At 39.9% G+C, this 14,692-nt stretch overlaps 1 protein-coding gene across 1 annotated transcript in view; it reads right to left on the bottom strand.

Moving 5' to 3' along the window:
- The window catches only part of lars2 (leucyl-tRNA synthetase 2, mitochondrial), a 43,598-nt gene extending 29,582 nt beyond the window's left edge, over window positions 1-14,016 (bottom strand). The window contains 3 exon segments of the mRNA XM_028471642.1: window positions 6,784-6,915; window positions 9,277-9,521; window positions 13,878-14,016. Of these exon segments, the coding sequence (XP_028327443.1) occupies window positions 6,784-6,915; window positions 9,277-9,510 (366 nt within the window). The 5' untranslated portion in view covers window positions 9,511-9,521; window positions 13,878-14,016.
- Window positions 14,017-14,692: the final 676 nt, after the last annotated feature.

Here is a 14,692-nt window from a genome sequence, read left to right as displayed (position 1 = left end):
CAATATGAGACAATTTAGCAAAAAATGAATGCAAAGTGGGTGCAAAGGATCAGCTTTCTATGCAGAACACAAAATACCAAGAAGTAAAGTTATGCAGAAGTTGGTTTCCTATATAATCACAGAAAATGAGGTTCTATTTCATCCTTACTGACCGCCAGAGGCGGTGCTTAAAGCACTGGATGCTCCATCTCGCGCATGCGCAGGTCGAGTAATTATATCAACAAAGTCACCTGTGACCCCTGGATGACCCGGAGAGTCTATATCTACCGGTGTCATCAGGTGATCTGTTCCTTCTATCTTCTCGTGATTGCGGATAACGATAGCAGGTCGGTTTTTGCTATTCACAGCTTGTCGCTTGTAGCTTCGGAACCGTAAGGTTGGCGCTTCGAGTGTTCTCGTCCGCTAGAAGCTGCGACTCGCTGTTTTTCCTTAAGTGGGGCTGGGACTTAGTGACCAGTTTACCAGGGGCTGCCTGAGGTGGTGAGTACCGTACACTTTGATGTCATCGGCGGTGTTTCGCCTTGTGATTGTGTGCTGGTTCAGACTCGGTAGCTCCGCGGCTATGCCGCTGTCTCTTTTCAGTGATTAAACGGCTACGGTTAATCTGCTGTTGTATGCTGCTCTGTTAGCATCGTTAGCGGACTTCCCAGCACGTTGCTGCTAAGCGGCGGCTGGTGTTGAGTGTGTCATCGCCGCACAGTGTGCACGCTGCGTTTGTGGTGTTGCTCCAGTTAGATTCACTGGGAGCACAGTTAGATCCCTCCAGGCCGGTGCGCACGCTGGCCTGAGTGAAGTTCCTTCATTGAAGCCGCTGCAGCTCGGCGGTTATCAATATAACTATTATTAATTTAATTATTATTGTATATAATTAATATAATTATCATAATAACTATTATTCATAAAAGTTGTTATTCATATTATAATAATTTGTGTAATTATTATTCATATAATAATAATTTGTGTAATTGTTATTCATATAATAATAATTTGTGTAATTGTTATTCATATAATAATAATGGTGTAATTGTTATTCAAATAAAAATAATGGTGTAATTGTTATTCATATAATAATAATTTGTTTAATTATTATTTATATAATATTATTAATAAAAAATAATAATATTAATTACTATTAGGAAGAATTGGAGAAGAATGGACTGCCATTTGTGTATCTCCTGCATGGCCCCCCTTCAGGCAGAGGACGGTCACGATCAGTGTCCTGCTTGCCTGGGCATTGACCACCTAAGAGAGGGGGTGTCCGGTAATCCGTGCATGAACTGCAGTTTATGCCTCATGCACTGCGACTCTCCAGGTTGGCTGAGGCTGAGGGCACAATAGACCTGCCCTCTTCAGGTAGAACCACCGGCGTTGCTAAGCGTGCCAGCACAGCGTCTGGCGATCCTCCTCGGAAGACGAGGAAGGTTGATGCTCTGGCTAATAAGGTGGATGCTCTCACCACCAAGTTTGCTCAGATTAAGGCCATCTTGCTTAACCTACAGGCAGAGCCCGGTGCGCCAGCATTCGCGGCTAACCCTGTTGCAGGTCCATCCCACCTTCAGGAGGAAGATGCGCTGTCCACGGCAGCATCATGTACCCTGTTTCGTGACGCTGACGGGGATGGGCATGGGGAGCTTGCCTCACAGGCTTCTCATGCATTTTCAGAGGGTTCTAGTAGGACCTATTCTCTAGGTTCAGAGTCCAGCCGTGGCACTGTGCAGCCGGCAATGCGCACGGCCTTGGCACGCCTTGGGTTGGATGAAGCCCCGGTCCCTACCCGAACGGCAAATGCTTTTTTCAGGCAGGCCCCCAACACCTCAGCCTTTGTGGTGCCTCCCTCTGACCCGTACATGGCGGAGCTCCACAGATACTGGCCTGACTCAAGGGTTCTCTCCCATCATACAAGTGATGGCAGGGCTCTGGCAGCCATGCATGATGCTGGCAGCTATGGCTTGGAACAGCTAGTTCCAGTAGAGCCTGCCATTGCAGCCCTGATAGTTTCCCCAGATGAGGCTGTGAGACCGGATGCACGCTGCTCCCGGCCTCAGTGCAGATTGACTGATGATCTTCTGACTCGCAGTTATAACATTGCTGCCCGAATGGGACGGTTAGGTAATTCTCTGTTACACCTGGTACTGGCTTTGTCGAGTACCTTGCAGGATTCCGGGGGGGAGCCTGCAGCTCAGTCCCTCAGCGATGCCTCATTGCAGACATTCGCGTTTATGACCTGGGAGCTAGGCAGGCTAATGTCAACGATAACGCTGGCTCGGCGCCAGGTCTGGCTCGCACAGTCCCCTCTACCTGAGCCATGTCGCAGAACACTGCATTCTCTTCCGGTTGTGCCGGGCCGGACCTTTGGCCCAGCGACATTGCAGGCCTTGAAGCGTAGCGTGCAGGTTGGCCAAGCAAGGCAGCAGTGTGCCAGTTCGCGCCAGGCTCCCCCTGCCCCTCCTAGGCAGGGACATTTGGCAGGTATGGGTGCAAATCGCCCGTACCTACGGCCGACTGCTCGTCCGTCTGGGCAGCCCAGGGGCCTGCACATCACAGTGCCAGGAAATCGGCAACGCCGTGCAGCCACACGTCCATCTGCTCAGGGGCCAAGGGGTTCTGCACCAAGTCACCGCCCCCCCAGAGCCCCAAGGGGCAAGGGGGGCGGGAACCTGAACCTCAGGGGCCGGTCGTCGGACTCTTTTCCCAAGAGCAGCTCCTCTGCTGGGAAGAGCAGACCACAGACCCTTGGGTGGCCTCCCTCTCTCCAGAGCGAGTCTCCGCCTTTCTTGGCCTTTTACGGCATTTCCAGCATGGCGCCCTCCTGCAGTATGGCCTGGTCCTGCGACTCATGGGGATGTTGGCCTCGGCATCCATGGTCGTACCACTGGGGCTTCTAGCACTGCGTCCGTTTCAGGTTTGGATGAACAGCCTGCATTTAGACCCCAGCCGCCACCGGAACAAGGTGGTCATGGTGTCTGCCCAGTGTCTCCTTTCCCTCCGACCCTGGAGGAGGGAATACTTAATGTCGGGTGTACCCATGGGGAGGGTAGCCTCTCTTATGGGTTGGGGTGCTGTGTGGCAGTCCAGGACTGTCAGGGGCCTGTGGAGTGCCCAACAGAAGCGGCAGCACATAAATGTGTTGGAACTTCAGGCTGTATTCCTGGCGCTCAGGCACTTTCTCCCTGTTCTGAAAGATCGGCATGTTCTCGTCCGGTCAGACAATACCTCAGCTGTGTACCACATCAACCACCAGGGCGGCACCAGATCTCTGACGTGTCTGCGGGTGGCACACCGGCTTCTCATATGGGCTTACCCCAACTTCCGGAGCCTCCGGGCAATGCATGTTCCTGGTCTCGGGATCTCCTCTCCCGTCACAAGCCTCCATCCGGGGAGTGGAGACTTCACCCAGAGGTGGTGGCTGTGATATGGGCCACGTTTGGCAGAGCAGCAGTGGACCTCTTTGCCTCAGAGGCGACGACTCACTGTCCTCTCAGTTTCAACAAACACAAGAGCTCAAAGCAATAAAGCACTTTTGCGAGACCAAGTTTGACACTTTCCAACACTTTCCTAACACATATTCGTGTGGACTTTACAGAAATTATCTGTGGAATGTTTGTAGCACCGTGTTGAGACTCTTAAAAAAAATTACATATTTTTCTAGCAGCTTAAATCAAGTGCTGCGTTTCTCCAGTGTGTGAATATCTTCTGCCAATTTACGTGGAAAATTAATCTTTACTTTCCATCCAAAGGGGGCGGGGAGGGGTGAAAAATATCCACACTCGAGGTTTAGTTTGCTTTCTCACTGAACTTTTGACATCTTTTTCTCAATTGACTAATTTTGTATGTAATGTTGTGAACAAATTAAAAATGTAAAAATATATATGCAAGAATATATGCATAATTGTCAGTAAAAGATTGCACCATAGTTAACCTATGAGAACATATGCAAACGTAGGGAAAAGAACATGTATATTTATATTTCAGCTATTTTCTAAACAGACGTCATTGTAATATCACAACACTGATTACCCAAGAGCAGTGAAGCCAAAAATAGTTTTATTAATTCCTAAATTCATGTATATTGTTGATATTATATTTACTTACAAATAAAATCAAACATTTCTAAAAAAAAAAAACCTTAGTAAATCAATCAAACAATGATTTAACAATAATTATTCAAACAATTAATTAAACACGACCCGAGCATTTTTTATTAGCTCCGCCATAGAGCTAAGACTTTCACAGGCGTTTATCAATTTACTTGTTTGTCTGTTAGCACAATTGTGTCAAAAATACAAAATGGCTTTTGACAGAATTTTAACCAAAAATAAACCTTATGCCATGGAAGATTCCATTACATTTTACTCCCATTCTAAAAGCCCTTCATTGGCTCCCAGTCACTTTTCGTTTCAATTTTAAAATTCTGGTGCTGACCTTCAGAGCCTTGCATGGTCAGGCTCCCTCCTACATTAGAGACTTGTTGTGTCCTTATACCCCCTCCCGGAGGCTGAGGTCCCAGGATCAGAACCTGCTCATGGTCCCCCGTACCCGTTACAAGACCAGAGGAGATCGCTCCTTCCAGGTGGTCGCGCCAACGCTCTGGAATGATCTTCCATTTTCCTTGCGTTTGCTTGATTCCGTTGATGCTTTTAAGAGCCAACTGAAAACCTATTTGTTTCAGATAGCATTTTAAAATTCCAGTGATAAAGGGTTGTTTTATGACCATCATATTTTTGTGACAGTAACTGTATTTTGTATTGTATTGTATGCACTGTATGTATTGTGAAGCACTTTGTGACTCCTGTCTGTAAAAGGTGCTATATAAATAAATATTACTTACTTACTTACTTACATTTTGGGGAGATTAGGATCAATATACTGATTATGGATCAGTTTCAAAAATGTAAAAACCCCTATCCCTCATCAGGGGTGAAATTTTAAAGATAGGTATCTCGATTCATAATTGACGGATCTTTATTAAGCAACTCAGTTATCCCGGTTTGGTTCTTCAATTACCTCACCAAGTTTATTCTGGATCGGATGTGGATTGCGATTCTTTTTAATGGGGGTGCCCATATATTTTGTGCTACTTTATTGTTAACAATAGAGATTGATCCAGATAATTGCCAATACCTGGCAAAAAGGATATTTGGTGCTGGGTGGAGGTTTGCGTTCTTGTTTAGATCAGGTTTTAACTTACATTACGATCATTTGTCCTCTCCAACATCAATACAAATCAATCTTTATTTAAAAAAAGTGCTTTTCATTCAATAAAATGGAGCTCGAAGTGCTTTTACAAAGATAAAAATAAATAAAACATCCACCCCGTACAATCCCTGTCCAGGTTTGCACACAGGTTAAAATAAGGACATTAGCACATGGCTGGGTACAGAGGATCTTGGTAAGGAGACAACACAAAAAGCCGTCTGCGCCATAGACTGTAAAAAGAATGGATGGGACAAGCTCCCGAGAAGTGAAGCGTTTATTTTTAGAGCTCCCCCTGCTGACTGGCTGCAGTATGGGTCATAAACCCCGCCTCCTCAATGAAAACAGATGGGATGTGGTTAAAATAAAGTTAAAATACTCATCATATAATGTTTTTCCAAACCTAAACCCAGCTGTGATCATTAGTAAGTGCTCATTTTTCTATGAAGTTTGCTTTAAATAAGTTATTTGAGGTTGAAATGGGATTTTACATCATATATGACAATGACTGACACTGACATTCCTAAAACTATAAAAACAGGATAAAAGATAATTCTAAAAATATAAAAACATCATAAAGGATAATCATAAAACTATAAATGCATAAAAGAAACAATTAACAATCTTACAATGAATAAATAATCAGCTAAAAGCTAAATTAAACAAGTGGGTCTTGAGCCTGTTCTTAAAAATATGAACATTCTCTGCAGCCCTGAGGTTCTCTGGCAAACTGTTCCACAGGCGGGGGCCGTAAAATTGGAACGACGCCTCGTCGTGTGTGCGTGTTCTGACTGTAGGGATTATTAAAAGGCCAGCGCTGGAGGACCTCAGGATTCGGGAAGGTTCATAGGGTAAAAGCAGTTCTGAAAGTTAAGAAGACCCAAGACACTTAAAAACCAGCAAGAGAACCTTAAAAATCGATCCTGAAACACGCGGGGAGCGAATGCAGCGATTTAAAAATGGGTGTAATGTGTTCCTGCCTCCTGGTCTTCGTCAGGACAAGTAAAGAAGCTACTTAAATTTTAAAAAATTCAATATACTTGTAGGATTGGTGACAATGGTCCTGTCTTTATCTGATATCAGATTTATGACAATTCCTTCTGTCAATTTTGTACACCACTACTGTGGTGATTACACCTGTTAACTGTTTAAGCCCAGGGTGTCCAAAGGTTTTCTGGGTATTCCAACACCCCCAACTTCGAGGTTTGGCATCTTACTAAAATTAATTGCAGAACTGAAGCCCTCCAGGACTTAGTTTAGAAACCCTTGATTTTGTGTTTTATGAGAGGTTTTCAATGAACACTATTGTGGGGCACAATAACCCCCTTTCTATTGTGGTACAGTTTTATTAGTACCACAACATTTCTTCCTTCCAGCTGTTGTTTTGGATTATCAATCTTTAAGCCATTGATGCAAGTACTTAAAGCTACTGCTTGTATACGTGGAGATCGATTGTATGAATAACTAAGCTGTCTCTGGTGTGAGACAATTTTAATGGTGTCCAAAGAAAGAGTTTCATGTTGTTTTCCAGCGACAGTGCTGTTGGTACACAAATCTATACACAAACACAGATAAACAAAATGCACTTACCTGGCATCCTCTCATTCTCTGGAAGTGACCAATAGTGTCGCTGATTGTGTACACTCTCACGTGGCCCATATGCAGTCGCCCCGACGGGTATGGAAACATGGAGAGGACGTAGAACTTTTTTCTGTTGGAACCCTGGCAAAATAAAGTCAAAAACAAGCAAATGTGTCAAGGTAAACAGTAAATGGAGTGTGGTGTACACACTATCTCTCTCCATTGTTAGTCTGATTTTAGAATAACTTTTGCACAATAAAAAAAACAGCAGCGATTTGAACAGGTCAGGAGAACTGGTCTCTTCAAAGGATTACAGAGACAGAGACTCAAACTGTCGCTGAACCGCTGGAGCAGATTATGAATGGTTTACAGTGTAAAACACCGTTTCCACGGCAACTGAGTGAGTGCCGGTTACACACGGCCAAGCATGATTACAAGAAGCCTCAGTCATGAATTTTTTAAAAAAACTAATTAGGTCCATGGTCCTGTCACGAAAACAGTTAATCAATGTCAGCCTGTTCAAAGCAGCCACACAGTTGGAGCGTTGGGATACAGACAGGAAGCTGTGAGCCTGTAACACTGAAAAGGAGGATTTGGAAAGATGCTTAAGCACCGATTACACACAACCTTACTGGCGTTATAAATAAAGTCTGAAGGGATTCAGAGATGCAGAGATTTTCTAAAAAAAATTATAGAATTTACATTTTGTAAACAGTGCACAGGATCACCCCAGGACCACAAGGAAACAACATACTGACACTGGTCGCTGCTGTGTTTTCTCCCAAATGGCATTGGCAGGCTATCGGCTGCAGTTTAAAGCTGATATGCAGAGTTTCTGAGAAATCTGTTTATGTATGATTCTTTTGAAATTACCAAACGAGTCTTTTACTATGGTCTACTGCCGGTGGTCATTCATATACATTAATGTATATAAGTTCCTCCTTCATTCTATAGACCCCTATACAAATGAAAACGATCGCCAAGTGTGCCCAGCCAAAAGGCTTTGACTTCCTGTTTTTGAGACTGTCAATCAAAGTGAATGCGGAACTGTGCACAGAAACAAGGCCGCGCGTCATAACAGTAAACAAGAAAATATGATTTTGGCTCTTACCTGACCCATAGACTTATATCAATGCGACCTTGTTATGTTCTGAGATGCGCATACAGAAAAGTAGAGGCGTGGCTTCTGGTAGATTACAGAGGCAGGGGGACGAAGTGGAGCTGTTGAGGGTGGGACATCGAGACGTTTCTCAGAAACTCTTAACTTCAGCTTGAAGGCTGCAAGATTTTAGCTTAAAACAAAATCCCGATTTTTTTTACTTTGGTAACTCAATTTTAAATTCTGATTTTTCCCCCTTTAAAAAAAAAAAAGACACTGGATTTTATTATTGCAAGTATTTTTCTTTTAATCGAAAAAGTGAAAACAAATTTCCGTATTGGGAATAAACTGCACCTGCAAAGCTTTAACAACGAATGTTAATAAAATAACAACCTGCCCAACCAAAAATGAATCCCTCAGCATTTTTAAAAAGAAAACCTTGCATTAGAAAAAAAAACACTTCACACAAAATTCACATTTAAAAAAGAAGAGGTAGTAGCGGGGCTGTTTGAAGCGGTGTGTTTGAAACTTGTTTTCCAACAGTTTGTTAAGGGAGAGAGACTCTCGCTGTGTTTATACATGATTAAACGGGAAATTCACTTTTTCCGATTTTGACTTTTAAAAATCCCCCTCAATAAATAATCCGATTTTGATTTTATATTGATTAATTGTGCAGCCTTATTGCAGGTTTGTGGACCGCAAACATTCATTTGTGGTGGCTCAGCTAATGAAGCAAAACGTGCAAAGTTGGTGGTTTGATTCCTAATTCTGTTCATGTACCAGCTCAGGATTAGCCACTGAATGCCAAGTCGCTCCCTGTGGAGAATATCTACCTTATCTCCAAAAGAGATCACCCCCAATTTACGATTTAACAGATTTAATGCATGAGTGATAATTCAACAGATTATATGCATGAGTTCTCATGACTTTTACATGAAGGATTTTAAATCCCCCTTCTTTGTATCGCACATAAACATGATATTTTGCAAACAGGTATGCATGAGACAACCCCTCACGTCTGAACTTTCCCAGATGACATTTTTCTTCTTTGAGCCACAGGAAGTAAATCTGCATTTCTGAAAGTGATTTCTGGATCAAAATGCCAAGCTTCCCATATACCTGGAATAGCTGCTTTATCTCCTTCTTTGAAACTAAATGTTTCACGATTCCGTGTAATGCTCTGGGACGCTGAATCCATTAGCTTATTTACTCGTTCATTGCAAAACAAAAAGAGTTACTTTAGAGAGCTTCAGAGTGAGACATCTGTACAATCATGTTACGTATGAAACAGAATGTACGAATTATTTAAGCCAATAGTCTATAAACTATAGTAATGAGAGGTGCAACAGTTTAATTTTATAGAAAATGAATTAAAAGTAGATGAAAAGTAAAGCTGGCCTCACCTCCACCTGTGCGTCCTTCTGCCACTGTGCCTTGATTCTTTGGTGCCACCATCGTTCCACTCTACGCCTGGTCTCTGGTCGATACTCCTTCTCCCACACGCCTGTCTCACTGAACAGGGTGCGAGTGCTCCAGGGCTGGAGGCCAACTGTTGCCCTCAGAAGAACCAGTTTACTTTGGCCTGCCCAGGCGGCACACAGAGGATATAGAGAGAACCTTCTCACACACAGCTGCATGTTTGGGTCTCCTACGGCAGAAAGAGAAAGGGTAAATTAGACCAATAAAATAAGCTAATAGAGACATCACGTTACGTTAAATCCAGCCAAAACCTGTATTCCAGGTAGGAGCAAAAAAATGGACAATATATCATTGATATATCGCAATATTTCACCACGCGATTAACGTATCGATCCAAAAAAATGTCCAAATTGATGATTTTTTTTTTTTTTTTTTTTTTTAATTAAAAAAAAACATAAAAACGCTTGGTCACTAGGTGTCAGTAAGTAAACCACATCAGACCTTGTTAAACTACCTCACTCCTCAATGCATTTTAATTTGGAAGTTGATTGCACTTTATTTTCATAAAACATACTGGGCACTAGGTTAAGTTTTTCACTGTTTTTTTAAACAGTGCATAAATAGTTTAGAATACATTTTTAGACATGTTTTTTTTAAAGAAAGTAAATGTTTAATGAATATTATGACTTTTTTTTTTTAAATATTCCAGTAGCCTTTGTTTTTCATAAAAAGCACAACAAAGTTTTTCATTTATATTAGCCCTTCAAATAAAACAAAACATGCATCGAGAAAAAAGCTAAAGTGCATTAAAGGGGAGGTATGATGAAAAAAATCACTTCATAATTTTTTTTGCTACAGTGATATATGTAGCTGAATTTACATTATTCTAATGGTTCAAAAACACAATATAGACAGTTTGGGGCTCTGCCTCTTCTCTCGCTGCACAAGCTGGACTCCTTCTTCAAAATTTGTCAGCTTTGAAGACAATAAACTTATAATTATCTACTTTCTTTGGAGTAAACAAAATATTCTGTAAAGGTTTAGCCTATAGTGTTTTTAATCTTGCTGATCTGACATAAACAAATTTTTAAAAAAAATGACAGGCTGCAGCATGTCGTACTTCTTCCTCCCTGTAGGGGCAGCATTTAGCAGCAGGAGACATCACCTCAAAACTTAAAGCTTCATCTTAAATCCTAAACTAAGTCAGTACCTCAAAGGGTTTGCATGCATGACTTCTTCCAATTTTCTCCACAGACCAAAGCCACACACGTTAGATAATTGGTGACTTTAATTGGCCGTGTGTGTCTGTGTGTGCGTGTACGTGTGTGTGTAAAGTCCATTTTACAATAACAGGCTGAGTGACAGCTTAAGTATTTTTTTTTTTTCCCTGTCATCTTCTCACCGCAGCTGTTTCACAGTATTATGTTCTTTACACTCAAACAACAGCCAGTCATTGTGAGAGAGGAGATTTAGTCAGTGTGAAGAGATTCAGAGATGGTTTCACTGGGCAGCTTAGGACAGGTCAATCCTTTAAAACTGATTGCATTTCCAACCAAATTGTCTTTAAACACTAGTCTTAATTTTTAATTCCTACTTTCGGACTTTTCCCCACAGCAGCACCAGGCTAAAAATGTCTGTTTTCAGACATTTTTTACAAAAAAATTAAGTTATACTGTAAGTAAAAAACAAAAACCACAAAATTGAGAAATACATGAATTAATGTATTGCAGCCATCCAAAATCTACCAATTAATGGTAATGCATTAAATGTTTTTTTGCATTTTAACAAAGACTTCACACCAATCTCTTTATCATTGTTTTCTAAATCCTAAGTGTATCCTTCATATCCTAGACGACAATGCTATGCTTGCAATGCACACGATAAAAAAAAAAAAAGTGTTTGAATGAATACTTGACTGACAGTCGGACAGATTAACTGATGGATACATAAACATTGTTTCCAAGGTAACCTGAGATAATAATGCCATCCCCGCATCCTGAGCAGCAGACGACAACTGCTGCTAACCTGACCTGTGGAGAAAATATCTTCACAGCAGTGACAAATCTGTGCTCTCACAGAGCAAATAAAGACATTTAAAGTCCACATTAGACCAACAAAGGGAATATATCTCATGGTGGTTTTTATGAAGATGTGGAGAACGTGGGGAAAAGAGTTTCTATCATTGTGATGTGAAATCATGAGCATTTTTTAAAAAACAGCAAGAGGAGAATAGCTTGAACATTTGACCTAATGTGACTGAGGAAGTTTTTTTTTTTTTTTTTTTTTTTTTTTAAAAACAGACATTTTTTGTACAAACTGGATGGAAAAATATCTCTCAGGTAAAATCCAAACATCACACCAGTGAGCGCTCCTCCCCCAGGCTGGGAGTGCCAAACTCTTGACACAGTGTGAATCTCTCAGGCAGTGCGAGTGAGTGGGCTGACATAACGTTTCTATGGCGACTGGGCTCCTCCACTCGCATGCCTACTAAGAAGAAAGAGTAAAAACTTCTGCTAACATTTCCCTGGTTGCACTTTATGGAGCCTAACCTCATTATTAGGTCTTCACACAGGTCCTTTTCATATTTACAAATAAAAAAAGTAATTCATTATTGATGAAGCTGGGGATTCTACATAGGACCAACAGTCCAAAACAAGTACAGTATATTTGCTTTTCTAGGAGTAAAAGTGTGTTTCTGGTTCAGGATGTACAGCACCTTACTTGGAGAAGAAGCTTGAATAGCCTCCAACATTACTTGGCTAAATATCTATTCATTACATGTGATCTAGTTTTGTTTAGGCTATGCCATTGACAAGTCAGCGGAGCTGGACCGTCAACATCAAAGCATAATAACTTGATGTATATTTCTATTATTCATGTATCTATTTATTTTAAAACTAATGAATCTCAAACTCAAATTTGAGGGAAGAACTTGGATTTTTAACAATACTATATCACAACTTTAATATAAACATGTCCAGCTAAACTTTGAAACCAGAGGATCTAGAACGGTATAGTTTCAGAGATGTCAAAGAGGTGACTTATTGTTGTAATTGGCACTATATAAACAAAGCTGAATTCAATTTATTTTGATGGGACATATTTGAATGTCTGGCAGGCCTGCATTTTATTTATGTATTTATTTTTACCATTCATGCACTGATCATATGTCGTCATCTGCAAATGAAATTAACTTCAAGATACTTTATTATTATTATTTCGAATGAAGAAAAATAACAAAAAATATTGCAGATGAAAAGAAGAAACACTAAACATTATAAAGAAAGAATAAATGTACTTAATTAAGCAAGACTGTTAATTGTCAATTACATAAAGATTCAAAACAAGTGTGCACACATTACAGTAAAAATACAATAATCATCATCATCATAATTATAAATACTAATACAAATTTACAAATAACACAGATATATACAAGAATCCAGAAGCTGTCGGCATGAAGTGAGGAAATGATGAAAGTTGGACTCATGATAAAGTCGGTTGAGTTTGCAAATAGAAACTTATCCTAAACAAACAATATGATTTTACTTTAATGATTATAGACCCTATTATAAAAAATGTTCAAGTACACGTGTGTCGTGTTGACATAAACTTAAAAGATAATCTAAAGAACCCAATATCGTAAGATTAGTTACTGAAAATTCAGGTTATATTGCTGTCAAAGAGCAGCAATGTGACGAGAATCCAACCCTGATCTTTGTAGGTAACGGCCGTGGCTATTGATACGAAAACGTAAGAATAGAATGATAGTCTATTCATACGCAGCGCCCCTCATTGGCCAGTTTAGGTGACGTGATAGGTGCACCACGTGACTTAAAGTTCCGTCAGTTTTATTTTAGCTCATTTATTTTTAGCTTCCTTTTATTTTAGCCCTAACCTAGGAAATACCCTAAAATGTTTATTATTATTTTTTAACGTATATGTATTTTCAAAAGTTGAAAAGTTGAAAATACTACTCATCAATGCACTACTGCACTATTATTTTATTATTATTATATTTTATTATTATTTTTCTTTTTATACTATTATTATTATTATTATTATTATTATTATTATTATTATCTTGTTATTTTATTTAGTTGTGCACATTCTAGTCTAACTACTGTTTATATTTATGTGTATATTTATTATTTATTTTTCTAGATGATTGTTATTATTTAATGTTTACACTATTAGAGAGAGCACAATTCACCAAGTCAAATTCCTTGTGTGTATAACATACATTACTTGGTCAATAAAGTTGATTCTGATTTTGCCGTGTTAGATATGTTAAAATTATATATATATATATTCCTCTGTAATTTTATGCTGAAGTCGTTCCAATTTAAACGTGTTCTCCTGACTGCCTCACACAAACGCTGCTCCGCTACAACCCCCGCACGCGCACACACACACTAACTAACTAACTAACTAATTAATTAATTAAAAAATTAACTAATTAACTATCTAACCAACTGTGCTGTTCTTAATATATGCAGTCAGCAGAACAGCTTCAGCTCGTTTCTGTCAGCTACACTCACCGGTAGAAGCATAACATTAACAAACAGCGAGTAAAAGCACTTACTGTTTCATCGGATGCTTCTTTAATCCCTTGTTACAGCCACCAATAGGTTAAACTAGTAACGCCTTTTCAAACTAACATTTACCGCGTACAAAAACGTTGTAATTGACCTGATGCCCCACATCACGACACTACTACAGGCGCAGCCATCTTGGATTTGAAAAACCTTTATTGACACAGTTGTGGTAACAATTGCGGAATACTTTTACACAAATTAAATTATTCATAGATCGAGTTCAACAACTTTTGATACAAAATTGTGGAAATATCGGCTTTGTTGACAAATAAAAATTGATTTTCGGATATTTGTTGTTTTGTTGCATTTATCCTTTCTCTCCAACCTCATTGATGGTGCTGCTACTTCCTAAATATGGGTGCAACTATTTACAGAAGTCAGCATGAGCTGGGTTTTCTAAACATATTTCGAAACTCAATCTCTTTCAAAATGATTTCAAAATAGCTTTATGTTGTACAATTCATATAAGAAATCTACAGAGCTTGAAATAGGGTTATGTTTCATGTATCCAGGTAGTCAGGGAGAACGTGGAGAATCACACCCAAAATATTTTACATCTCATAAAACACATCATCTACGAAGCAGCGTCGATTTTTTTTTGGGAGAGATTTCATTAGGAGTTTTAAAATAATTGAAATGAGACAAATGTTTTTATTGCAAAAATGAATGAAAATATCTATAAAAAGATACATATATACATACAGAGGTACCAATTAGGGGTGTCCCAATCCGATATTGATATCGGATATCGGTCCGATATCAGCCAGAAAACCAATATTGGATTTTATTGGACTGTATCTAA

The sequence above is a fragment of the Gouania willdenowi genome, chromosome 16, assembly GCF_900634775.1.
Source record: "Gouania willdenowi chromosome 16, fGouWil2.1, whole genome shotgun sequence".
Taxonomy (NCBI): Eukaryota; Metazoa; Chordata; class Actinopteri; order Blenniiformes; family Gobiesocidae; genus Gouania; species Gouania willdenowi.
This window is presented reverse-complemented; position numbering and strand designations above follow the sequence as displayed.